At 48.5% G+C, this 26,569-nt stretch overlaps 1 protein-coding gene across 1 annotated transcript in view; it reads right to left on the bottom strand.

Moving 5' to 3' along the window:
• Window positions 1-26,569, bottom strand: part of ARID4A (AT-rich interaction domain 4A) — a 418,019-nt gene that overhangs the window by 15,450 nt on the left and 376,000 nt on the right. The window contains 3 exon segments of the mRNA XM_086937984.1: window positions 10,253-10,456; window positions 19,164-19,268; window positions 19,748-20,914. Coding sequence (XP_086794110.1) covers window positions 10,253-10,456; window positions 19,164-19,268; window positions 19,748-20,914 — 1,476 coding nt within the window.

Below are 26,569 nucleotides of genomic sequence, written 5' to 3'. Positions count from 1 at the left end.
ATGGAGCCGGGACTCCACCGGAGGCCAGATGCCTCTGATCTCTGCCTCTTCCATGTGGCCGCCCCATCCCAGGAGGGACGCGTCAGTCACTACGGTATGTGCCAGTTGGGGAAGGGAGAGGGATCTGCCATTGACCCAATTGCGATTCTTGAGCCACCACTGCAATTGTCGTGCAGCACCCTCCGAGATCTGGACGTGATGGGACATGTTGCCCTGATGCTGTGGCCACTGTAACTTCAGGTCCCACTGCAGAGCTCGCTTATGCCATCTGGCATGATCCACTAGCAGGATGCAGGAACCCATCAGGCCCAGTAGCCGGAGGGTTATGTTGACCGAAACCCGGAATAGAGGCGGAAAGATCGGAATCATAGCCTGAATATCCCAGACTTGCTGCTCTGGAGGATAAACCTGAAACTGCCCCGAGTCCAGAACCGCTCCGATGAAGAGCAGCTTCTGAGAGGGAATTAGGTGCGACTTTGGCACATTGATGGAGAACCTCAGCAAATGCATGAGGTCGGCCATAGTCCGGAGGTGGGAGACGACTGCCTGGGGCGAGCCTGTCTTCAACAACCAGTGGTCGAGATAAGGTAAGACTGGAACCCCTGATCTGCATAGATGAGCTGTGACCACCGCCATCAGTTTTGTGGGGGCACTGGTAAGGCCGAAGGGTAGCACTGTAAACTGAAAGTGCTCGTGGCCTACCGAGAACCGCAGGCAACGTCTGTGGGCAGGCACAACGGGGATGTGAAACCATGCATCCTGCAAGTCCAACGCTACCATCCAGTCTCCAGGGTCGAGAGCAGACAAGAGCTGAGCAAGCGTCAAAATCTTGAACTTCTTCCGGAGGAAGCTGTGGATGTCCCTGAGGTCCGAGATAGGACGCAGGCTCTTGTCCTTCTTGGGGACCAGAAAGTAGTGGGAAAAACAGCCACGGCCTACTTCTGGCCCAGGAACGCGCATGATGGGCCCCTTGGCCAAGAGGGCCGTAACTTCATGCTGAAGAAGAGCAAGATGGTCCCCCGACATGCGGTGGTACTGAGGTGGCATGGATGGAGGGGTAGTTTTGAGGGGAGGAAGTAGACCCGTGGCACTATTTGCAGCACTAACCTGTCCGAGGTGATGTTGCACAGTTGGGGAGATGATGGCGTATTCTGCTGCCCACTGGCATTTGATAGGCCTGAAAGGTCGAACTAGGAAGGCTTTGAAGTGGATGCTGCCGGGGTGGAGGTGGACTGACCCACCCGCTGGCCCCCAGAACTGCCTTGGCGGTTCCTACACCGCGCTGAGTTTGTTGCCTGCGCAGGCCTGTGGCTCTGGAATAAACATGTTGGGGCAATCCTTCCGTGGCCACGAAAGGAGCGAAAAGCAGAAGGCGGAGGAGGCAGAGTGGCCGACAGGCCCAAGGACTTGGCTGTAGCCCGTGAGTCCTTAAAGCGCTCCAACGTACTATCCGCTTTATTGCCAAAAAGGCGAATGCCATCAAAGGGCATGTCCATCAAAGTGTTCTGGACATCCCCTGAGAAGCCAGTGATCCTCAGCCAGGCGTGATGCCGAAGCCACAGTCGTGGAAATCGCCCTGTCTAGCGAGTCGGCGGTATCAAGCCCACAACGAAAAGTGAACTTAGCTGTGCCCCTTCCAGCTGCAACAGCTTGGGCGAGTACTCTCTGGGCCTCCTCCGGACAGCTGGGCAGCACCTGCGCAACCGTGTCCCACAGAGTGGGAGTAACGGCCCAAGAGGCATGCGGTGTTCACGACCGCAGCCCTAAGCTGGCAGATGAAAAAAGCTTCTTGCCAAGCTTCTCCAGCTTCTTGGATTACCTATCCAAGCGTGCGGGAGGGAATGCGCTCTGCAATGCAGAAGGAGTGGGGTATTGGGAGAGAAAGAGGGGGTCGCAAGGAGCCGGGGGATGGCATCGGGCCACGTTCCTGTCCACAGGAGCCCCTGTGTTGGGCCTGGACCAAGTGTGGTGGTACCAGACGACATCGGAGGTGGGGTCGACACCGGTGGAGGTGTTATCGGCCCAATCAGTGTCGCAAGGGATCCAAGCCCGTATCCAGGGGGTACTGAGGCGCTAGGGCCGAAGCCACCGGGGTAGGAAGGGCAGGACTCATAGTCGGGCCCAAAGAGTTAGGCCATGGCAGCAAGAAGCTCTTGCACCAGTGCAAGTGTCACCGACAGACCCAGGAAAGGGTGGGTAGACCAGCGGCGACATTGCAGGCTCCGCCGGAGCCATGGGGTGGCACCACCCGCATCCTCAGCCACGTCGCGTGACAGAAAGCCGAAGAGCGACGGCGCTTCAACTTCATCTTGGAATGCTCAGACTTACCTGACCCAGAGTAAGAAGACTTCGATCCAGAGGAAAGATGGTGACGGCTCCGCGACCGGTCCTTCGACCTCCCACGGGACCGGGACCTTGAGCGGCGCGGATCCGACTGCCGGATTTCCAGCAACTTTCGGGACCGCTCCCGCAAAGTGTTCGGCGCAATTGGGGAGTTGTGGTCGCACCCCAGGCAGTAGAGACACACACAGTGCAGGTCCGTCACGGACATCATGGGGTGACAGTCCCGCAGTTCTTGAAGCCGGGCATCCCTACGACACTCAGAAGAAATGAGGTGAAAGGCCTCGAAAAAAACTACGTCAAAAAGTGGGGGGGTGGGGGGGGGGGGGGGGATAGGGGTGTGTTGGGGGGGGTGTGGAGGGTGACTTGCTCTTCCCGGATCTGCGCTTGCTGGCGCGAGAAAGAAAAAGAACTGACGAGGGCGCGCCTAAGTAGCTCCAGCAACGTCATCCCGGCACCAACGACGCACGTGGAGCCGCACGACGACACCTACCGACCCGCAGGGGTATGGCTGATGAAAACTTTCCAGATCCAGTCTGACGGCTGGGGGTAATTCTAAGGTAAGGAATCCATCACTACATGTTTCTTTCAGGTATTATTATTACAGAGTTGGTTAATAATGCCTACTTGAACACCAAATGATGGTTTAACAGGGTGTTGCATAAATGACTATCAAAGAGCAGGGGTACTGCTCAAAATTTTCAGGAACCAGCCTGACGCTTAGGTACTATTCTAAGCTAAAGCATGTACAGATAAGTCTCCTTCAGCTACTATCATTTGATAATATTTCCATAGTCATTTCTTCAAATGGAGTACCAAGTTTTTCCCAATTGGCACAAATATGAGCTTGTAAGGAATTGAGCTTTTTGTACTGGACACATCCGTACATAGGTACTTGATTTGTTATGGAGCAATATAGCTTCAGAGGGCTAAAGCAAACCGACAAGTATTTTTAATATTTCAATTTTTTTATCTGGTAAAACATCTTTAAAATATATTATTGGGGGCGTGGCCAGCAGCCGATGATGGCGGTGGCTTAGTGGAAGAGCTCCGCGGCTGAAGCGGCCTCCGATGAAATCCGACCAGTGATCCGCAATATTTTTGTCCCAGGCGGGACGGTGCTGATGCCCAGGACCGGGCGGCAGAGGGACGGCGAAACGGAAAAGAAAACTGACGCAGGGGAGACTAGTTCTCGCGGACCCCGACTGGGCCCCTAAGGAGATCTGAAGCCGGGGATCTACAAGAGCTGGTGAGCCGACGGGAAGTGAGCCAACCTGGGCGGAGAGCCGCCGGAAGCGCCCGCCCGCGACAACAAAGGAGAGCGGACCCTCCGACGTCCCGCAGCACGGCACAGAGATCAGGAGCCCCGAGCGGGACCCCAGGCGCCCCCGCGCTGAGTGGCGGGGAGAGCCCCAAAAGACCAGAGGAGACGGGCGAGGGTGCTCAGAGGGGCAGAATTTGAGTCCGGGTCCGCCATCTTGTGGAACGAGCTAGGACCCCGTCGGAGCCGGACGGGAGCAGGTACAGACATCCAGCTGCGAAGTGCCGCCTGACACAGCGAGGCACAGCGCGCAGACCCCCCCCTCCCCCCCCCCGCCGAGTGAAGGCGCATTGAGGACGACACGGGCACAGGTGTGCACAAGGGCCTTTGTGACATACCGAGTGGCCCACGTGACACATTGCCCCTGGGCACTGGCAGAGCTACCGAGAGGAGTCGAACGCCCTGCAGTGGAGGTGGGATGTAAGGCAGAGAAATAACACAACGGACATTGGAGGGGCGCAGCAGTCAGAGAATAGTTACCACTCACCACCCACTGGCCCCATAGATAGCAGACCAGGAAGATCACGCACCGACACACGATAAAGCCGGAGGAGAGCCTGAAGGTACCAAGCCAGGGCGCCAAGAGGCACGACGGAGGGTGGACTGTGACCCGGGTACATCCGGGAGGCCGGTGGCCACAGGGGAGTGTATAAGACCGAGTACCAGCAAGCAGGGATAGAAGCAATCGGCTCCACGACCAGGATGGCAGGCAAGGGGCCGAAAAACAACACGGCGCAGTCCCGCCTTGACCGCTTTGCGTACGAGAAACCAGTCACCCCCCCACCGGACGCCAGAACACAGACGGGCAAGACAGTGGAGGCGACGGGAGGCAAGAAGGCTACTCTAGATGACGTCATGAAGGCCCTCACCCAGGTGCAGGCGACGGTGGGGTCCATCTCAGCCGAAATCACACTGATTCGGGCAGATTTCCACAAAATGACGGAGAAGGTGAACTCGATGGAAATTGTGACGAAAGCCTTGGTGGAGGATGTATCGGAACTGCAGATTAATATGGAACGTGTCGCAAAGGAAAACAAGGAATTGAGAGATAAGCTCGATGACCAGGAAGGACGCTCGAGGCGAAACAACATCCGCATTTTAGGTGTGCCAGAATCGGAAGACACAAGGGCAATGGATTTGTATGTGGAGAACTTAATCAAGCAGCACCTACAACCTAAGGGACTCTCAAACTTTTTCACGGTGGAGAGAGCACACAGGGTCCCTGGTGGACGCCGACAAACGGGAGCTAACCCCAGGCCAATTATAGCACGGCTCTTTAACTTCAGAGATCGGGATGTTATTCTGCAGGCGGCAAGAACCTCACCCCCCATTAAGATCCAAAACGCCACACTAGCCTTCTTTCCGGATTACACAGCGGAAGTTGCGAGAAGGAGGAGAACCTTTTTCGAGGTTAAAAAAGAACTACGAGCCAGGGAAATCCCTTATTCTATGCTCTTCCCAGCCAAACTTCGGATTGTGGATGACAACAAGACTTGGTTTTTCGAATCCCCGGAGGCGGCACGGGAATGGCTGGAGGGCTGGCGGACGACGGGCCAGCCTCGGCGCTCCAGCAGGCAACCCAAACATCGCCAGGGCGGATCCCAGCGGGGCCTGCATTCAACCGGTGAAGAAGAAGAGCCGCAATCGCCTCGGAGTAATATTCAGGAGGGGGGCGACGACGAAGAGCAGTAATCCCCAGATACTGATTAATTGAATGCCGAGAATGCCGCCTAGGACACTGGGCTGAGGGCCTCCGCGACCAAGGAGGAGGCCGCTGACTTCGGAGAGTCCTTCACCCCAGCGAGCAAGTACTATGTTTTGGGTTGGGATCAGGCACTCTGCTGAGTTTGGGGGGCGGGCAGTTCATAGTCCGTTGAGCAAGAGGGCAGGGAGGGGGGGAGTTGGGGGTAGGGTAGTTGTTGGGGTTTTAGTTTGGTTTCAGGGTCAGGACGAACAACGCAGGGCGCAAGCGCGTAGAGTAGAGGTACCATGGCGCGGCTTAACGGCTCACTACTTGTCCAAACATGGTGGGAGGAGGTGACGTTGTGGGGCAGGCGAGCCCGTTGAATATTATGTCCTGGAATGTGAGGGGCCTGGGAGACAAAATAAAGAGAGGGCTGGTGTTACAAGGCATTAAAAGACTTAATCCCGCTCTGATACTACTGCAGGAAACACATCTAACAGGCACAGCTACACGGGCCCTGGATAGGAAGGGATACAGCATGGTCGTACACTCTGAATTTACGAAGGGTTCCCGTGGCACGGGGATCTTAATGCAGCGGACATCAAAATTCATAACCCTATCCAATAAAGTCGACACACAGGGACGCTTTGCAGCGATACATGGGCAGTGGGAGGGGAGACCGCTCAACGTGGTGTCAGTGTATATCCCACCGGCACTGCATGCTACTGCTCTACCAGAGTTGGGGAAATTCCTACTGGAACTTCCGGAAGGGGACTTAGTTATGGGGGGCGACTTCAATGCCGTAGCACATACCACGATGGACCGCTTCCCGGTACGCACACAAACACCGGGACCCTCCCGATTGCATGACTTCATGGAAGCACAGGGGTTGGTAGATGTATGGAGGCAGTCCCACCCCGACGACCGACAATACACATATTACTCAGCGGTCCATGACAGCCTCTCGAGAATAGACTACCTACTCACACTGGGGGGGGGGGCCTCCTCACTATAGCCGACGTCCAAATCCGTCCACGAGGGATCTCAGATCACTCCCCACTGACACTGTCCCTTTCCAGTCATGAAAATACGCGCAAACGCATTTACCATATCTACCCAGGCTACCTTCGTGAACCATCAGTGGCCAAAACTTTAAAAAAGGGCACAAGGTCGTACTTTGCCGAGAATACGGGATCAGTGCGCTCACATACGACTTTGTGGGAAGCCTACAAAACAGTTCTGCGAGGGCAGGCCGTCTCCGCTATATCACACCATAAGCGCACACGACTTCAGGCACTGGTAGACTTGGAGGTACAACTGGACAGGGCCACACAAGAGCATGAGAGGGACCCAACCGAGCATACACACCACGTGCTCCGGCTGTGTCAGCAGCGTCATGCAGACCATGAGCGCCGCAGGGCGATAGACAACATGGCAGCGGTAACACACAGGATCTACGACGTGGGCGACAAGGCGGGAAAGCTGCTGGCCTGGCTAGAAAAAAAAAGGGGAGGTCAGAAGGCCATTCTGCGGTTGAGAGACCCAGACGGAGTGGTACAGACCAGCCCGGCACGAATAGTGGAAGTCCTGGCGGACTATTTTCAATCCGTATACTCCCCTGACTTCGAGGTCACCCAAGAAATGGCGGAGAGGTCTCTGACAGAGGTACCTACCAATACTCTGCCACAGGACAAGCGGGACGAGCTTGACTCAGACCTGACAACCGAGGAGATACAGGCAGCCATTGCGGCCTTGCACCCGGGGAAGGCGCTCGGCCCCAACGGGGTGCCGATTGAGTGGTACAAGACCATGGCGGAGACGCTGTCTACGCCCCTACTCCAAATGTACAAAGAGTGTTTGGAGAACGGGCAACTGCCGCCCGATCAGCGTACGGCCACAGTAATAGCTATACCAAAACCCGGTAAACCCCCGGAAGACTGTGGGTCATACCGTCCGATTTCCCTCCTTAACGCAGAGAGCAAAATTCTGGCGAAACTGCTGGCCACTAGATTGCTGCCACACCTGGCGCATCTGATACACCCAGACCAATCGGGGTTTATGCCGCACCGGAGTACGGCGCTGAACCTTCGAAGGCTTCACGGAGTGATGGCCCGCGCTCCACTACTGGAAGAACAAGCGGCAGTGCTCTCCTTGGATGCCAGGAGGGCATTCGACATGGTAGAGTGGAGCTATCTTTTTGCGGTCCTGGCACACATGGGTATCGGCACAAAATTCATAGCATGGGTCAGGCTCCTGTACACTAAACCCGTGGCACGAGTGACGGCCAACGGTCACATCTCGAGGGAGTTTCCGCTAGCGAGGGGCACGAGGCAGGGGTGCCCACTCTCCCCGTTGCTATTCGCCTTAGTATTGGAACCCTTGGCGACAGTCATCAGAACCACACGGCTGCTGAAGGGCATTCAGTGGGGAGGTGGCTGGGAAGACAGAGTCTCCCTATACGCCGACGACATGCTAGTCTACATCACTGACCTCGAGCATGGAGTACCGGTCCTGTTGGCGTTATGCGAGAGACATGGCACGGCCTCAGGGTATAAAATTAACTGGTCGAAATCAGTACTATACATGCTTCACGGCACCCCACCGCCCCTGACTGCAGACTGCCCGTTGCAGATCGAATCCCTCTCCTTCAAGTACCTGGGGATCCAAATCACCCGTGACCATGCGACTTTTCTAGACCGGAACCTTAAGCCACTACTGGATAGGTTCAAGGCGGACGTGCGACACTGGAAGACCCTACCATTGACTCTGCTAGGCAAGGCAGCGCTATTCAAGATGATGGCACTGCCGCGCTTCTTATATGTCCTAGAAAATACACCGGCAGTGGTTCCACCGTCGTTTTTCAAGCAGGTATCGGCGCAAGTGTCAGGCCTACTATGGGGAGAGAAACCGGCCAGGGTCGCACAGGTGAAAATGGTGAGGGATTGGTATAGCGGGGGGATAGCGCTCCCACACCTTGAACTGTACTACTGGGCAGCACACCTTAAGGTGATTAACCAATGGATACACGTAGCACAGGATGACCCCGCGTACATAGCTGACAGGAGGCAACTAGGCATGAACACCCTACTAGCCCCGCTATATAACAAAAGTCTGTTACCAAACTTGAGAGGCCCGACCAAACACACAGTGGCTATATGGCACAAAGCACAAAGGCGTCTGGCATGGGAAGGAGTGATCACCAAGCTCACACCGCTATGGGACACCAAGAGCCTGGGTAACCTACGAAGTAGCAAGGGGTTTAACCAGTGGGACGACATTGGGATCTCTACAGTGGGAGACTTGTGGACAGGGGAGGGAGTAATCCCTTTTGCGGCCCTGAGGGAACAATACGAGATGGAGGTCACCGAAACATATAGATATATACAAATCAGACATGCACTCCTATCGGTGCTAGAGCCGGGTACTGAGGTCCCAGAATCGGCTCCGTTAGAGGACCGGCTGCTGACAGACTACATGGAAGCAAGTGCTACCTCACTTACCTACCGTAAACTATTAAATAACCTACCGGACCCACTGGTAAAACTAAAGGAACGCTGGGAGGAAGAGGTTGGGGATATGGACGAGACAGACTGGAACGCAGCATTAGCGTCGCCCAAGGAGGCGGGTATATCTACGCGTTTTAGACTGGTACAATTTAAAATTCTACATAGGGTCTATTACACCCGCACGACACTACATAGAATCCAGAGGGCGGACCACCCATACTGTCTGAGAAATTGTGGGGGGGAAGGTACGCTGTTCCATACATTGTGGGCCTGCCCAAATATTCAAGATTACTGGAGGAGGGTTACACGCACGATGGGCCAGACCTTGCACACCTCGCTTACACCTGATCCCAGAGTCAGCCTACTGAATGTATGGGACCCGACAGACCTGACACAGTATGGAAAGAGATGGGTAATTATTGGGATGATGTTGGCAAAACGGGACATAGCACTGAACTGGGGGGCGAGTAATACCCCGACCCTGACTCAATGGAGTAGAAACATGGACATGTTAATGATTACGGAAAGGACTGTTTACCAACAGAGACGTAACCCACGAAAATGGAATAAAATATGGTCGCCATGGAATGTATATAGGGGTGAAATCTGTGAGCCACTACCTGAAGATGACGATTCTGATAGCGAAGGGGAGGAAGAGGGGTTAGTGTGAGAGGGTGGAAGGGGGGTTGGGGTAGAGACGCCGGATGAGACGGGTAGCCTGAGCCTCGAGAACAGAAATGAGATTGATTTCAGTTTAGAGATGTAATTGCAGGAATGGCTAAGATGACCTATACTCTCGCAAAGTACTACATAATTCTATGCAAACATGAACTTGTCTAGACCCTGTTTGGTTGTTAAGTTGTAAAAATGGAAAATGCTAATATGAAAAGTTGCATAAATAGCTGCGGACGGCTGAATGTTGATGCCACGCAGTCGAAAGGAATACCAATGCATACGTTAAATGTCTCTGCAACAATAAAAACAAATTTAAAAAAAAAATATATATATATTATTATACCGGAGGAAAATTGTGAGATAAATCACTTCATACTTTAAGATTGCTACTTTGAGAGCATAATATTTTTTCTAACGTATTACAATTCCCAATTCCACTGAATGTACTTGTGCAGATTATACTTTTAACGTCTGTTCGCAAAGGGGACATTGGAGGCTGAATATGGATAGAAATGAGATTTATATGCATAATTGTGGAGATTTTCTGAGACTCTCTGGAATTTACACAAATTCTTATACTGAGTTTCAAACCTTTGTATGTGAATCTGGACATTCCTACCTAGGACTTTTAAAGGACTATAACGAAGGAAAAAAAATCCATTGGGTGGGACATGGAAATGCTACATCCAACATCCTATTTGCATGCAAAACAAAACAGTTTTTTACCGTTTTGAAAACTCCATTTGTATGTTCTAGTAGGGGCATTCTGTGATTTTTCTCGATGCTTATCCTTCTCCACATCTTTGATGTGAGGTGATGTCACTCTAGCGGGAGATCTTGTCAGCTTCTGCGGTTTTGATATATTTGCGTGTTTAATCGGTGTGCATTTATTTTCAAAAGCAGGAAGGTCTTCGCTATCACTGCTTTGTCCTGTAAGAAAAAAAAGCAAGCGTTTATGAGCAAGAGTTCATGAAACTTTCTTCCAAATAGCAATTATCTTTTCAGGAGATTTAGGTTAGCTTATTTGGACTAATTAGGCGTGTGATCTTAATGACATCGCCATTTACCATTTTAATCTACAAGACCAATAAAGCAAAAGGCCCCTGCTGGAGATTTCGAAATTATTTCATCGGTTCAAAACTGCAACCACTTGAAACTGTGCCAATTATTGTATATGCATAAATTGAAGGGTGGTGGATAGTCTCAAATTACAGCATGTGAAAAAACATTATGCAAGTCATCCCTTTAAAAATACAGAAAAATGTATTTCCCTGCACTGGGAATGGGGAATGTTACTTGCCCTTTAGGCATCTATTCGTAGAGTGTATTGCTGCAGATTCACGTGCTATGCATACTCCTGCCATCGAATTTGGGCCCGGGCTGTTCAAGTTTTTATCGAGGAAGTTTTATGATCTGCGTCGTTTCTCCTCCCCCTCGAGGTATTGCACATGTTTAATAGCTACTTTGTTAATGTTTTTTTTTACCCATGCCATATATGGAGTGAGGATATAGTCTGCTAAGTTTGTGTTTGCTTTTGAACATGCTGGGTTTGGTTTTATTCTTCTAACCAGCTAATACCTGCCGGGGAGGCGAGAGGGTACACGTGAATCTGCAGCACTACCTGCTACAAATAGGCAAGTAACAATTAATTTGTAGCATGTGTTGGCTGCAGACTCACATGCTATGCATAGATTGTAAAGCAGTACCCTCTCACGGTGGCTTTAGGTATGGGTGCATTTTTTAAAAATAATGCTTGAAGGACTGTTTGTCTAACTACAACTTGTCGTCTTGCTTAAAAATCCACACAATGTTTTGTAAATGTGGGTGGGGTCTCCAATGTTGCTGCTTTGCAAATGTCACAGAGGGATATTCCCTAAAAAGGCCATGGTTGCTCCTTTTTCCCCCTTGTAGTAGAATGAGCCTTTGGTATAGTTGTAAATGCTATTCCGGATTTTGAAATAGCATTACCGTTACCTGGATTTGCAAACGAAAAACAGTTGTTGCGTTTGCCTAAAGGGTTTTGTACATTTCAAATAGTACAAAAGGGAACGTTTAACATCAAGTGAATGTAAAGCACGCGCTGCGATTGTCTCTGGTTTTGGAAACAAACCGGTAACTTTAAAGTCTGATTTAAATGAAAGGGTGATAAAACTTTAGGTAAGAACTTTGGGCTTGTGCGAAAACACACCTTGTTTGGGAACATTCAGAAGTATGGTTCTTTAATAGTTAGTGCATGTATTTCGCTAACCCTTCGTAGAGAGGCTATTGCTACAAGGAAGGCCACCTTCCATTGTATTTGACATTTATGCAGTTGTTCAACCAGTGGCCCCATGTGTCGTGTTAGGACAATATTTAGGTTCCACGCTGGCACTAGATGTATGAGGTAGAATTACTTGTTTTAATCCTTCCATGAAGGCTTTGATGAAACAAATGCGGGAAAGTGATTGGTGCTTTCGGTTTTGTAGATATGCAGCAATAGCAATGGCTGCTAAATGTAGATGTATGGAGGTATATGCCAAATGTGCCTGTTGTAAATGTCACAGGTTTGTAGTTGTTCTGTTGGTGAAGAGGGGTTAATGTTCAAGGATATCTACAAAACCGAAAGCACCAATCACTTTCCCGCATTTGTTTAATCAAAGCCTTCATGGAAGGATTAAAACAAGTAATTCTACCTCATACATCTAGTACTCAATTTTTGTAACCTCCTAGAGAGTACTCACACCCTTGCTGGTGGTACTGCTGTTGCTGCCTCAGATTGTGTGGTATTTTCTGGGGAAAGACGCTTTTGCTGCCCCTCGCAATGCCGAAAGGGCAGTTGTCTGTAAGGCACCCATGGACTTGGCAGTGTCCTTTATTTTCTCTAGCCATGTGTGTCCACAGCGGGCCTATTGAGAGTTCCCCCATTGAATGGGACATTGAGAATGTGCTGCCACACCTCAGCTTGAACCCAGATATGCGTAGTCACACATGTCCATGGAGCATTATTGATACATTGATGCCCCTTCCAGCAGTGCCAGCACTGTCTAATGCACATTTGAACCCCACACGACGCCAATCATAAAACTTCCTTGACAAAAACAACTTAAAGAGTCCGTGCCTAACACTAGATGGCAGGCATATGCATAGCATGTGTATCTGCAACCAACACATTCTACGAATACACCATCATTTACTGAACTTTTTTTTTTACGGTAGCAACAAATAGGCTAAGAACGAGAGATCAACAACTTCTAGGATCAAACTCTTGTGCAATGCTCAGTTTCCTTTCACACCACTACAAATGCCAGAGTATGCAGACTGAATAATGTAGCCAAGTAGTACTATGTAATGTCATGTACAGATGTACTGCCTTGAAAGAAGAAAAATCCTGAGATCATGCCTGTGTTAGGGAAGATGTTCCTTGGTGCCATGATTATATGGCTAGGCTAAAAGACAGCGTTGCATGTATATAAATGCATGGCAAGATTGCTGCCACAGCTGAGTGGTGGGGTAATGTGCCACAAAGGCCGAGCGTGAAAGTCCTTTAAGGAGATCCCGGACATGACTTTTCCACAAGGACAGGAGGATTCACTGGTGCCTCCACTGTCTGTTCTTGCTATGCCACTTGGCTCTACACCACAGCACACCAAAACCACATTTGGGCATTGACCAGTTGCCCCACACCAAAACACTTTACATTTGGCGATCTACATTCCAAGTCAATGACGTGCTGTAAAAGAAACGTGCTAGGCCAGCAGGGTTTCAATTAAAATGTAAGGGGTAAAGGGCTACATGCACATATTGCAACTCACTTCTGTGACTGATTGAGCACATGATCCAACTGGTCAATTTGAACTTGCAGATGATGCCAGATACTTTTTGAAGGCTATATATTGTGCTACATGTACTTTCTAAGTTTTGTTTACAACTTTGTTTATAAGGGGATTGCCGCCCACTGTATAACATTTGCTACCCTCATTCACTCTGCACTTTTTTGCTGCCTTTTAATTAGCCAGCATGGGGTGGATTCACTTCCTCCTCTTTTGGCTGGAGCATGGACCAAGTATGGATTGATTCAGCTTGATTGATGTCCAGCTAATTGCGCTGTGATTGAGGTACTACTATTATTTTTCTTCTTCCCCATCATCCTTGTTGAACCTCTTGCCTTTTGTCACTATGTTTTACTATGCCATACACACTTCAAAGAAGCCCTTTTCTCCTTTGAAATTGATGTTTATTTTGATAACAGATGTTATCTGCTTTCATTGGGACAACAGGTGTGATCTGGCTCCAAATTTATTTTCATGAAGACATGAGCGCAATTGCTTCATGTGATAGAATTTTGGCCAAATTACATTTTATTTCCATGCATGGGTACATTAACCACTTTTCTCAGAACCACAGGGGTTGTTTCCTAGCCCTAACAAGCTTTGGCAAAGCCAAAGGGTTTCACTTTCAAGATTATTAGATATGCCCTTGCCTATTTTTCATGCTCCTCAGCCGAATTTGACAATGATTTGTAGCCTTGCTTTATAACAATTTGGCTGCTGTGCAGCATAGTCAACAAGCATTGGAAATGCAATAGGTCTCGCAGCATTAGAGTTAGTGCTTTTAGAATTGTTTATGGGGTTTTTTTGTAAATCTTTAGCATTTTTGTTTCCTGTAGCCAATGCTAAAGAATTACAAATAAAAAAAGCCATAAACAATTCTAAAAGCTCTAACTCAAATGCTCCGAGACCTATTGCACTGTGTGAGGGTGAGGGGTTGAGGGTGAGTGAGGGTGAGGGAGTGAGGGTGAGGGAGTGAGGGTGAGGGAGTGAGGGTGAGGGAGTGAGGGTGAGGGAGTGAGGGTGAGGGAGTGAGGGAGTGAGGGTGAGGGAGGGGGAGAGTGAGGGAGAGTGAGGGAGAGTGAGGGAGAGTGAGGGAGAGTGAGGGAGAGTGAGGGTGAGTGAGGGTGAGTGAGGGTGAGTGAGGGTGAGTGAGGGTGAGTGAGGGTGAGTGAGGGTGAGTGAGGGTGAGTGAGGGTGAGTGAGGGTGAGTGAGGGGTTGAGGGTGAGTGAGGGTGAGTGAGGGGTTGAGGGTGAGTGAGGGTGAGTGAGGGGTTGAGGGTGAGTGAGGGGTTGAGGGGGAGGGGTCGAGGGGGAGGGGTTGAGGGTGAGTGAGGGTGAGTGAGTGAGAGTGAGGGGTTGAGGGTGAGTGAGTGAGTGAGGGTGAGGGGTTGAGGGTGGGTGGGTGAGGGGTTGAGGGTGGGTGAGTGAGGGTGAGGGTGGTTGAGTGAGGATGAGTGAGAGTGAGGGTTAGTGAGGGGTTGAGGGTGAGGGGTTGAGGGTGAGTGAGGGTGAGGGGTTGAGGGTGAGTGAGGGTGAGGGGTTGAGGGTGAGGGGTTGAGGGTGAGTGAGGGGTTGAGGGTGAGTGAGGGGTTGAGGGGGAGGGGTCGAGGGGGAGGGGTTGAGGGTGAGTGAGGGGTTGAGGAATATGTCCTTTGTGCACACCCAAAAAAAACAACAACAAAAAAAACATACAAACGCAGGCACTCTTCTACCATGGTGGAAAGTTGTCTGCGTTGGCGCCAGGGAGCCAAAACAGCGCCAATGCAGAGGAAAAGGCAGGAATGCACTGTATTCTTTTTAAAATGGCACATTCCTGCAATTTCCCTGTCACACAGCCAGTCAAAGCAAAATTTGACCCTATCCTGCAGAATAATTCTGCCCCTCTCCATGAGGGAGCTTGCCTGACAAAATACAATAAGTGTAGAACTGAAACCAGCCATCACAAGCTCAATGAAAGATAGGTTTCGTGGCTCTTGAGAAAGACTATGCCCTGCGTTATTATGTAGCACATATGTCCCACTCAATTAAGTTAGACTTTTTAGCTGTATAGGGCTTGAGTTTTGGGGAAAATCGTGAGCAAACTTAGACCGGTTTGAAGGATAGCACTTTGCAGTGACTTAGAAAGCCTCTATGTAGGAAAATGTGATAATATTTGAAATCAGACTTAACTTGCCTAATTACAACGTGTCTTTTTTTAAATCTGCTTTTCATAATTAAAACAACTGCCATAGGGTGTTGGTGGGCGCCAGTGCCATAGAGGCAGGCACATGAAGGCTTCTACCAGAGATGTGAGAAACAGCACCATATGTGAAAGCCTTCTCTACACACACACACTTTATGATGTAATGTAGAGATCTGAAAATAGTCTGGACAAATAACCAGGTGAGCCAAAATCTTCCAAACGAAACATTAATTCTGATCCTTTACGCACCCCCGATTTTTAATTTAAAATGCAGGATACAACTGCCCATTTCCTTATAATCCCCTCAACTCCAATGGGTCTGTGTACGGTGAAAACTCAACACGTCTGCGGCGCGTGCAGAGAATGAATGGATGGACACGTCAGCCCCAAGACTGTGTGGGGGGGAGGGACTTCAAACCATAGGCACTCCTCAAACGTCAATATAGTGCAGACATCAGGCAATAAACGAAAACATTAAACAACCGTAATTTAGAGTATTTGTTGTCTCTCTCTTTGAATTTCCGTAGGCATTCATCATGACAAGTAGGCACAAGGCAACAACTGGTTCCAACAAAATAGCCCTCATTGTAACCCTTTTAAGTCCTGCAAAAACATGGTTCACCGTGGATTTAAATAAAATGGCCCTTCAAAATATCCCATTCCACTACCGGTAAAGCAAGAAAACAAGTCAAAATATAAGAAATCAACCCCAAACAAGCAGCGCCATAACCGATAAATTCCCTTGGGATGCTTCCCAAAGAGAGCAATCAAGTTCTTGGTGTGACGCTTACTGAAAGAGAAAACCTATGTTGCCAGGAAGGGAGACTAATCTTTAAATGAAAGTTCTAATGGAAGTCGTTAGTCAGAACCTTCGCTACAAGACGAGATTACAAAACTCCACAAATCTCCAAAGGCATACACCTTCTCCCTACAGTGCGCAGAGCAGTCTACACTTACCTTTCACCACGGAGACAGGGAAGGCCAGGAGCAAAAGCAGGAGCATTTTGTGTAAGGTCCTCATGGCTGCAACGGACTACCAGGTTTGAGAAGCAACACCCAAAGGTACTTGTACTGCGCCCTCTCGCTCGAAAGGAGGGCAGCTGGCAACAAGTGGTAACAAGAAAGGGTGGAGGGGGCAGGGGAGGAGGGGTCCGGGGAGGAGGGAAGGGCCAGAGGGACTTGATGGGAGTGGTGGGGGGGAGGGGGAGGGTATAGAGAGGGAGAGGAGGAGAGACAGGACAGGGGGAAGCAGCAGAGACACGGCGGGTAAAATAAACAAACAAGCCTTTCACCGTAACACGGCGGGCAGGGGAGGGGGCGGAGAGGGGAGAGGTGCGACACGGCAGGCAGGCAGGGGAGGAGAGTAGGAGGAGGAGGGGGGAGGAGAGTAGGGGAGGCACGGCCTAGCGGCAGGCAGGCAGGGGAGGAGAGGAGGAGGGGGGAGGAGAGTAGGGGAGGCACGTGAAAGCCTTCTCTACACACACACACTTTATGATGTAATGTAGAGATCTGAAAATAGTCTGGACAAATAACCAGGTGAGCCAAAATCTTCCAAACGAAACATTAATTCTGATCCTTTACGCACCCCCGATTTTTAATTTAAAATGCAGGATACAACTGCCCATTTCCTTATAATCCCCTCAACTCCAATGGGTCTGTGTACGGTGAAAACTCAACACGTCTGCGGCGCGTGCAGAGAATGAATGGATGGACACGTCAGCCCCAAGACTGTGTGGGGGGGGGGGAGGGACTTCAAACCATAGGCACTCCTCAAACGTCAATATAGTGCAGACATCAGGCAATAAACGAAAACATTAAACAACCGTAATTTAGAGTATTTGTTGTCTCTCTCTTTGAATTTCCGTAGGCATTCATCATGACAAGTAGGCACAAGGCAACAACTGGTTCCAACAAAATAGCCCTCATTGTAACCCTTTTAAGTCCTGCAAAAACATGGTTCACCGTGGATTTAAATAAAATGGCCCTTCAAAATATCCCATTCCACTACCGGTAAAGCAAGAAAACAAGTCAAAATATAAGAAATCAACCCCAAACAAGCAGCGCCATAACCGATAAATTCCCTTGGGATGCTTCCCAAAGAGAGCAATCAAGTTCTTGGTGTGACGCTTACTGAAAGAGAAAACCTATGTTGCCAGGAAAGGAGACTAATCTTTAAATGAAAGTTCTAATGGAAGTCGTTAGTCAGAACCTTCGCTACAAGACGAGATTACAAAACTCCACAAATCTCCAAAGGCATACACCTTCTCCCTACAGTGCGCAGAGCAGTCTACACTTACCTTTCACCACGGAGACAGGGAAGGCCAGGAGCAAAAGCAGGAGCATTTTGTGTAAGGTCCTCATGGCTGCAACGGACTACCAGGTTTGAGAAGCAACACCCAAAGGTACTTGTACTGCGCCCTCTCGCTCGAAAGGAGGGCAGCTGGCAACAAGTGGTAACAAGAAAGGGTGGAGGGGGCAGGGGAGGAGGGGTCCGGGGAGGAGGGAAGGGCCAGAGGGACTTGATGGGAGTGGTTGGGGGGGAGGGAGAGGGTATAGAGAGGGAGAGGAGGAGAGACAGGACAGGGGGAAGCAGCAGAGACACGGCGGGTAAAATAAACAAACAAGCCTTTCACCGTAACACGGCGGGCAGGGGAGGGGGTGGAGAGGGGAGAGGTGCGACACGGCAGGCAGGCAGGGGAGGAGAGTAGGAGGAGGAGGGGGGAGGAGAGTAGGGGAGGCACGGCCTAGCGGCAGGCAGGCAGGGGAGGAGAGGAGGAGGGGGGAGGAGAGTAGGGGAGGCACGGCCTAGCGGTCGTGCAATCAAGTAGTGAGGGGGCGGAGCTGGGGGAGGCTGTGAGAGAGAGTAGGCAAGGCAGGCGGCTGGGGGCATGTGGCACGCGCATTTAAGCTCAATGCGCATGCGCATTGAGCTTAAATTTCTCGTGCACTGCAAGGAATCGCCACGATTCCTTGCAGTGTGGATAAAGAGCGGATAAGTGCCAATACTCTCGCCTTGCTCGATGCGCATGCGCATCGACAGGCGAGACCTAAAAATAGTTATTAAAAGGATGCCTCTAGCGCTAATGCACAAATAAAAAAAAGAGCGAGAAAAAAACATTACCGCTTATTACGGCATGGTGCTTTTTAGAAATTAGTTTAGGCCACACTGCTCAAAGCATCTGCGCTAAAGTAGCATGGATACAAAAATTTCCAAAGCCAACAGCTCTCAAAGCCGAGATCTATTGGCTTTGCCAATGCCGGTTATTCATTTACTTTCTGTATTGCACACGAAAATAAGAGCCCTTTGACAATTTGTGTTCACATTTTCTGAGACTGTTTGGCTTTGATTTTTCTGGTGTTTTAGTGGTGCTACTATTAGATTAGACTGTGCACTACAATAACCCTAAAAAAGAGGTACTCTCTCTAATGCATACTTATCTACTATGTTCCATCATGTGGGTTAATCAAGGGTTGGTTTTTACTCATAAATCAAATGGAATAAAAATTATTCTGATGGTACCCAAGTAAAATAAACATAAGTGTAATTTGCAAGTCTAAAAACGAATCACATGTCCATAAGTAATGGTTACCATGCAAGAATGACTATCACTTCATCACTATACATGCCAAGTGGCAAATGTTTTACCTGTTCCATTCTTTTCAATCTTTGAGGTAGCACTCGATCGCTTGGCATTACGCTTCTGCTTCTTAGCTGTGGATCCACTATTACCTTCACTTGATCTTTTCTGACCTAAAAAAAAAATAGGGGAGCATTTGTGGACTTTTCCAACATTTTAGGGTGTTAGATAAAGTGTAAAACAATCTTACTGCGGTGTATGGTTTTATATTTTTCTTAAAAAAATCAAGCTCCTTTCACTTGCAATCAAATTGTTCCTGCCTCTTTAGAGGTGAATTACCCTTGAGATGAATTGCCAAAACCTTGATCATGGGTTTAGGTGTAATTCAAAGTCATTCAAAATTATAAGTTTGATTTACACACTTTCATAAGCAGCAGTATCCTGATCAACAAGTATGCTGTGGCACTGTTGCACCAGAGGGACCATTTTCCATTGCCCATCTACTCCCCAGAATTCCCTAAAAACAGTTTATAAACTCAGTCCATTTAGAGTGTTAAGCTCCACACTTCTGGTGTGGTATTACATAAAATATCTATGGTTGGAAAGTAAATACTCCAAACAGCACACAAACAGAGGACTTCAATAAACTTACCCTTCTCTTTAATTTCTTTCTCCTGGGTGGTTATACTACAATTACTCGACGTGGTGCTAGCCTCAAAGCCATTAGCCGATTCACTTTCACATAGTCCTTCTTGAGACTCCTCTGCCACACTGTCTACCTCAATAGTTATATCACTTTCACTCTTTATACTGTGCGACTCATCCTGACTAAGAGCAAGCAAAGCCTCGGAATAGTTGGGCTGAACTGAAGGTGGTAAAGCAGGTGGATCGGACGTTGGTGTGTTGGGCTCAGACTTTTCTGTAACAGTTTCCTCACAGTCTTTGTATTTTTCATCAAAGTCATCCAGATCTACTTCATGACAGACCAGTGTTTCTGGCCCAATCTGAGGCATTGTGTCATCGTCCTCCTCATTTTCTTGTCCTTTGTATGGAACGCTGTCGATTTCCCTGTGAGGCGATTCAAAATCTTCATTCATTGGGTCTTGTAGGTGCTGATCTGATTCTGCTGTCAAAGAAGGCATTTCTTTACTTTCACTTTCAAGCAACTCTTCATCCAGATCTTTACAATCCTCAATACGAACACATTTGTCAGGTTTGTCCTCCCCAACAATATTTGGCACTTCAGGTTCACATTCAATGCGCATTTTTTTCTCAGGTGATAACTGTTCCAATGGCCTTCTCTTCAAAACTTTGTCTTTTGTTATTACATCAGAAGCTGTGTCACTTCCTTCATCAGGACAAGGGAGTAGTTCTTTGCTCTCCAAAAAGGGGGGCTCTAATGTTTCAAGCTCACTTTCAGACTCTGTTGCCTCATCCTGGTTTGTTGGTGAAACATTTGTACTTTCCGTAAAGTGCTCTTTTGTTCTGGTTCTTTTGCCTTTCACTTTTGGTGATTTTTCCAAAACTTTCCCCATTTCTTCTACAGGGTCCATTTTATTTTCATAAATCTGTACAATTTGCTCACTTTCTTCAACATCCTGCTTCAAAATTTCTAAAGCTTGTGTTGCAGTTCTTTCATTTTCTTTCATCAAAAGTGACATTTCATCCCTTGTTTCTTGTTCGAGGTCATCTGTTTTTCCAAACAAGTCATCTGTTTTTCCAAACTCCTCAAGTTCTTTATTGACAGCAAGAGCAAATTCTTCTTTCATCGACATCTTTTCTGAAGCTTCATCCGATTCACTGTCAGATATGCTCAAATCTATCAAAAATACATACAATGTATTATTTTGTATGACTAAACAAAATTAATATAACATCAGGCATTTTCAATATACCACAAGAAGACACTGTATTGGGCATGGCCAACTATACAAACATAAAATGTCTAAATAGGAGAGGGGTTGTACGTGCTCCTTTAAAAATAGAGAGGAGAAACAATATCTACCACCCATGCATGTGCCTAATTTTGTACAAATTAATTAAACTCAAGATATTTACTGCATTTGGCCTCTTGCGTGTACAATGACAAAGTGAGAACTCATCGGGGTAAGTAGAAGCCACACTTGAGGAAGTTATAAGCGTCGGAAATAGCTGCAACATATCAAGCAACCTCAGTACTTCCTTACTAAATTGAAGGATAGGAAGGTAAAGAGAACAAAGATACTGTGATTCCCTACACGTAACAAAGGCTACTAAAGGCTATGCTTTTGAATGTTTATTTTCTCGTTTCGTTCAAGAGTAGCGTGAGCTTGTCTCCCCTCTGGGCTTCTCTTCAATATGAACAAAACTTTGGACAAATAGGACCGATTATGCAAATGGTCTGCAAGGCTAAAGCCACATTTGTGGTGCCTTCAGATGACGAGAGAGAGAGACCGAGACAGAGAGAGAGACAGACAGACAGAGAGAGAGAGTGTGTGTGTGTGTGTCTTGAATAATCATGTTTTAAGAGAGACAATTAGCAACAGCTCATAAAAAAGTAGTAATAGTATGTTGTGTAGAATATTCAGGAGGAGTGAACAAGTATGAATACTTGCACTAAGTACCCTGAAAGGAATACCATTTGACTGTAGGTTAAATATCCAGCTGGCAATTGATGTGTTTGAAAAGCTGTTAATCAGGGGTATGTACTCACTGGCGCAAAAAAAGAGCGTGAAGGGCTATTATATCCAATACCCTCCCACAGGTTATGAATCCTCTTTTTGCCCAGCTTGAAAAACTGTGTAAGCACCCCCCACACGTAACAAATTAAATTTGCTTTGTTTAACAGTGTTCACTTCCCAGAGGCCTCCTGTTGCTCATAAGAAAGGACTTGATGGTGTTCACTTAATAGGCTGAGGAAAGAGATCAGTTAACATAATTCAAGTAAATTATAAGTGTTGTTCCATTTAGAGCTATCTAGATGCAGGGTGTTCCATAGGGTGGAGGAAACCATAGAAAAGCTTCCTCTGGTTATTTCAGTATTGAACTGTGGAATCACAACAATTTCCCTGAACTACCAGAGTCTCTGATCAGGCAGTCTTTTGGCGGACCAAAAGGCAGTGCAGTTTCCTCAGGTCCAGAGAGATACGTACAAGTTTCCTGATGAAAAAGATACTGATAAACTAATGTAAAGCCCCTTAAGGGGCGACTCCATTTTATGTAGATCCCAACCCCATCTTGGCTAATGGAGGTCGCCATCTTCCATATCTTGATTAAAAGAAGTCACCATCTTTCCAGATTTATGCAGAATCATGGTCATGTCTGCTATTAGACTCAGATGTCGCCTGACCGTATCTTTCGAAGAACCGTGAAAGTGTCAAGCCATTAGATTGATGACACAGCTACAACAATTAATGCAACATTGGTTTGTGTCAAATGTCTACTTTTTACCAGGTCTTGATTAAAAAAAGAACACATACAGACAAATAACCAAAATAGTTTAGTTTGAATGGACATAACTTTTACTTTACATGTTCTTAAGGAAATTTATGGGTCACACTCCTTGATGCACATAATTTAGCCAGACTTTCCTAAACTTATGTCAGAAATTCCTTTTTCTGATAAGATTTAGTAAATAATGACTACCACGTGACCACTTATAGGAGATGTACTTTGCCCAGATTCTACCAGAGACCACCTCACCTGCTGCCAGCACACTTCACAGGTGCTACATCTTGCCTGAAGCTGATAACGGCCGAGTCCTAAAGGATGACTGCAGAGAGTGTTTGTTCTTCCCTGGGAACACGAGCTTCACACCTCCGTAGATAAAGACAGCCTTTGCTGTCAACAAGGTATGCAGTGCATCTCTTCTACCTATGAAACTCTAGACTACAAGTTGCCCAGCCTTCCATGCTCTTTTAGCATTGCGCATATAAGTGGATGCTAGGGTTTTAGATGACATTTGAAAACATGATAGAATTGCTTATTTTATTCTCATTACTTATAGCGTGTCTGCTTGCTGTTATTATAAAATTATATGTAGATTTTTAGATATATTGAGAAAATGATTCCTGAACTAATAAATACTTTTTAATTAAAATGTTCATTCTTCCTAGTACAGTGTGTGATACTTTGAATAATTAAATAAGGTATGTGACTTACCATAGTGACCCTGCGGCACACATCAGATAAGTGAGGACCAAGTTAAGGCCCCCTTGGGGCAAGATCAAAATAGATGGGGCAACAAATGCGCAAGCTCCTTCATGAATCTATGTACAATCGGGGATTTGAAAAGTGACCTTTTATCTGGCAACCGGAGAAAAGCAGAAAGGGCCGAAGAGTAACCCTTCAGAGTGCCCAGAGGAGAGCCCTGCTGGACAAGAGGATGAAAAGGAGAATGGCCGAATGGAAGACAAAGGGTCGTTAGACCATTCTGTACAATTTTAACAAACTTTTTGCCATTGGTGGGTGTATAGCATAAGATCCTCCTGAAGGGACAGCCTGATTGTAGGAACAATGCTCATGTGTAGCTCAGGATATCAACCTCTCGATGTCCAGTTCAGAGCCACAAGAATGACTTGTGCCCAGTCGCTCCTGATCTTCTTGACCACTCTGGGCAGGAGTGGTATGGGCGGAAAAGAGGCCTGAGCTCCAATCAAGACGAAAGTGTTGCAGAGCAAGAGCAGTCCTGGAAATTCTGATGCACAAAACTGCTGACATTGCACATTTGAAGGAGGCTAACAGATCTAACCAAGGTTGTCCCCACTGCTGAAAGAGTACTAGGTCCACCTCCGGATGCAGACGCCACTCGTGATACGCTAGGCAGACGACTGAGCTTGTCTGCCCTGGCGTTCAGGGAACCGGATAGGGGTTGAACCACCAGGGATACACCCTGTTCCAGCCAATTTCAGAGGTGCAGGACCGCCTGACAAAGTGTCAACAACCTCATACCGTCCTGTTTGTTGCAGTACTACAAGTCGAAGGGGGTGTCTGAACACATGAACCAGCCATCCCTTGATTGACGGTAAGAAGGCTTGCAGTGCCAGATGAATCACACGAAACTCAAACAGGTTGATGTGGAGCTTCAGGAGGAAGGTGGAAAGCGATCAACTGCCGCCACTCAGTCTCCACGCAAGAAATCGAAGAGTTGACAGGTTCAGGTGGAGGACCCTTCCCTGCTGCCGCGACAGAAGAAAAGTGTAGCCTGATCAGTGGACCAATGCTGATGTGCAGAGGCTCAGGATACCAGACTCTCCATGCCCAGTCCGGAGCCACAAGGATGACTTGGACCCGGTCGATCCTGATCTTCTTGAGAACTCTGGGCAAGAGTGGTATGGACGGAAAGGGGTGCAGGAGTCCTCTGATCTCCAGCTGCCCAAAACGACCACCCTATCCCAGGAGTGATGCATCTGTCACTACCGTATGATCTGGTTGGGGAAGGGAGAGGGGTCTGCCTATAACCCATTTACAGTTTGGCAGCCACCACTGCAGAGCTCTTGACATTTCTCCCTGAGATCTGGGCCAGGTCTGTGAGATTTCCCCGATCCTGCGCCCACTAGAACTTCAGGTCCCACTGCAGAGCCCACGTGCCACATGGCATGGGCACTAGCAGGATGCAGGAGGCCCAGAAGCTTCAGAGTCATTCTCACCTGAAATCTAAGATAGAGTTGAAACATCAGTATCATAGCCTGAAAATCCTGGCCAGCCGTTCAAGAGTATATGTCCTAAACTACACCTTGCCCAAAGCAGCTCAAATGAAGGGAGCGCCTGGGAAGGGGTCAGGTATGACTTTGGCACGTTGATAGCGAACCCCAGCAAATGCAGGAGGTTTGCCATAGTCTGGAGGTGGGAGACTACCTTCTGGGATGAGCTCGCTTTCAACAGCCAGTCGTCAAGATAGGGGAATACTGTAACTGCTGATCTTCACAGATGATCTGCGATCACTTTGGCGAACACCGGACCGGATGTGCCAGTCAGGACGAATGGGAGAATGGCAAACTGAAAATGCTCATGGCCCACTGTAAACGGCAAGTAGCGATGATGGGAAGGAAGGGCGGAGATCTGGAAGTCACCGTCCTGTAAGTCCAGCACTACCATCCTGTCTCCTGGGTCTAAGGCAGAGAGAAACAGAGTGGGCATCTTGAACGTCTCTTTTTTGAGGAAGTAGTTGGGGGCTCTGAGGTTGAAGGCCTCCATCCTTTCTGTTGACCAGAAAGTAGAGTGAATAGCAACCACAGCCTACTTCCGGCACAGGAACCCCCTCTATGGCTCACTTGGCCAATAGAGTCGGAACTTCCTCTCGAAGTAAAGCAAGGCGATCCTCTGTCAACTGGTTGTATGTATAAGGCATGGAGGGAGGGGTAGCCTTAAAGGGGAGGGAGTAGATCAGTTGGACTATTTGGTGAACCCACCTGTCCGAGGTGATGCCCCGACAGTGGTGGAGGAGATGGCGTAATCCTGCAACGCACTGGATGCCCATGATCCTGTAGGATTGGACCAGGAGGGTCTAGAGGTGGAGGGAGGGGGGAGAGAGAAGATAGAGGACCATGGTATCAGTCGTAGTCCGCGATTCCTTGAAGCGCTCCAACGTACGAGTTACTTACCTTCGGTAACGATGTATCTGGTAGAGAGGATTCTAGCCGCAGATTCCTTAACGTTCAATTATCCCCAGGTGTGAGACTGGATCCGGAAAACCTTTTTGCCACAGCATCCCTGCGCGCCTGATGGACGGTACCATGTGACTCCACCCGGACGTCGTCCGCGAGGATACATAAGTCCCACCCTGGCGCGCCTACGTCAGTTTTCTTCTGAGAACTTTTCCGCGCCACAACGCAAAGCCATCAAAACAAAAACTGTGAGAATATGGGAAATATGTGTGAAAAACAGAAAAGGGAAAAAAACGAATGGTGTGGAACTGCACCATCCAGAATAGTGCCAGACACTGTGGCACCAGAAGTCATGAAAGGAAAGAACAGAGCACAGCTACTGCAAGCAAGGCTGCAAACCATATGACAGCCTCCCAGGGGGCAGGAAGCATGTGAAAAATGGCACTGAAGACGAAGAAGTCTGCAACCACATCCCTGAACCGAGAAGGGCATCAAGGCCAGAACAAAAGAGGAATGACAATTCACCCCAGACAGCATCTACAAGAACTAAGAGTCGAGACCCGGCCAAGGGACCTCAACCTTCAGAACTGCAAAGGGGCCACAAGTGCAAGCAACAAGAGGAAGAAGACCCCACACTGGAGACCAGGGAACAGGGGCGCACAAGCACCCACATAATCATCAACCAAGCACCAGAAGGGAAGAAATGGAGCCACCAAGACGACTAGCATTCCCCTAGGGAGGGAGTAAGAAAAGGCACTCGCAGAAAACAACCACCCGGAGGCAGGCGAGTGCAGAAGACCAAAGAAGGGTCCTCTCAGAACGGGGAGGCAGCGCGGGTCGTGAAGGAATCTGCGGCTAGAATAGTCTCTACCAGATACATCGTTACCGAA

This window comes from Lissotriton vulgaris, chromosome 9, assembly GCF_964263255.1.
Source record: "Lissotriton vulgaris chromosome 9, aLisVul1.2, whole genome shotgun sequence".
Lineage (NCBI taxonomy): Eukaryota > Metazoa > Chordata > Amphibia > Caudata > Salamandridae > Lissotriton > Lissotriton vulgaris.
Note: the sequence above shows the minus strand (reverse complement) of the source record. Positions and strands in the feature narration are given on the sequence as shown.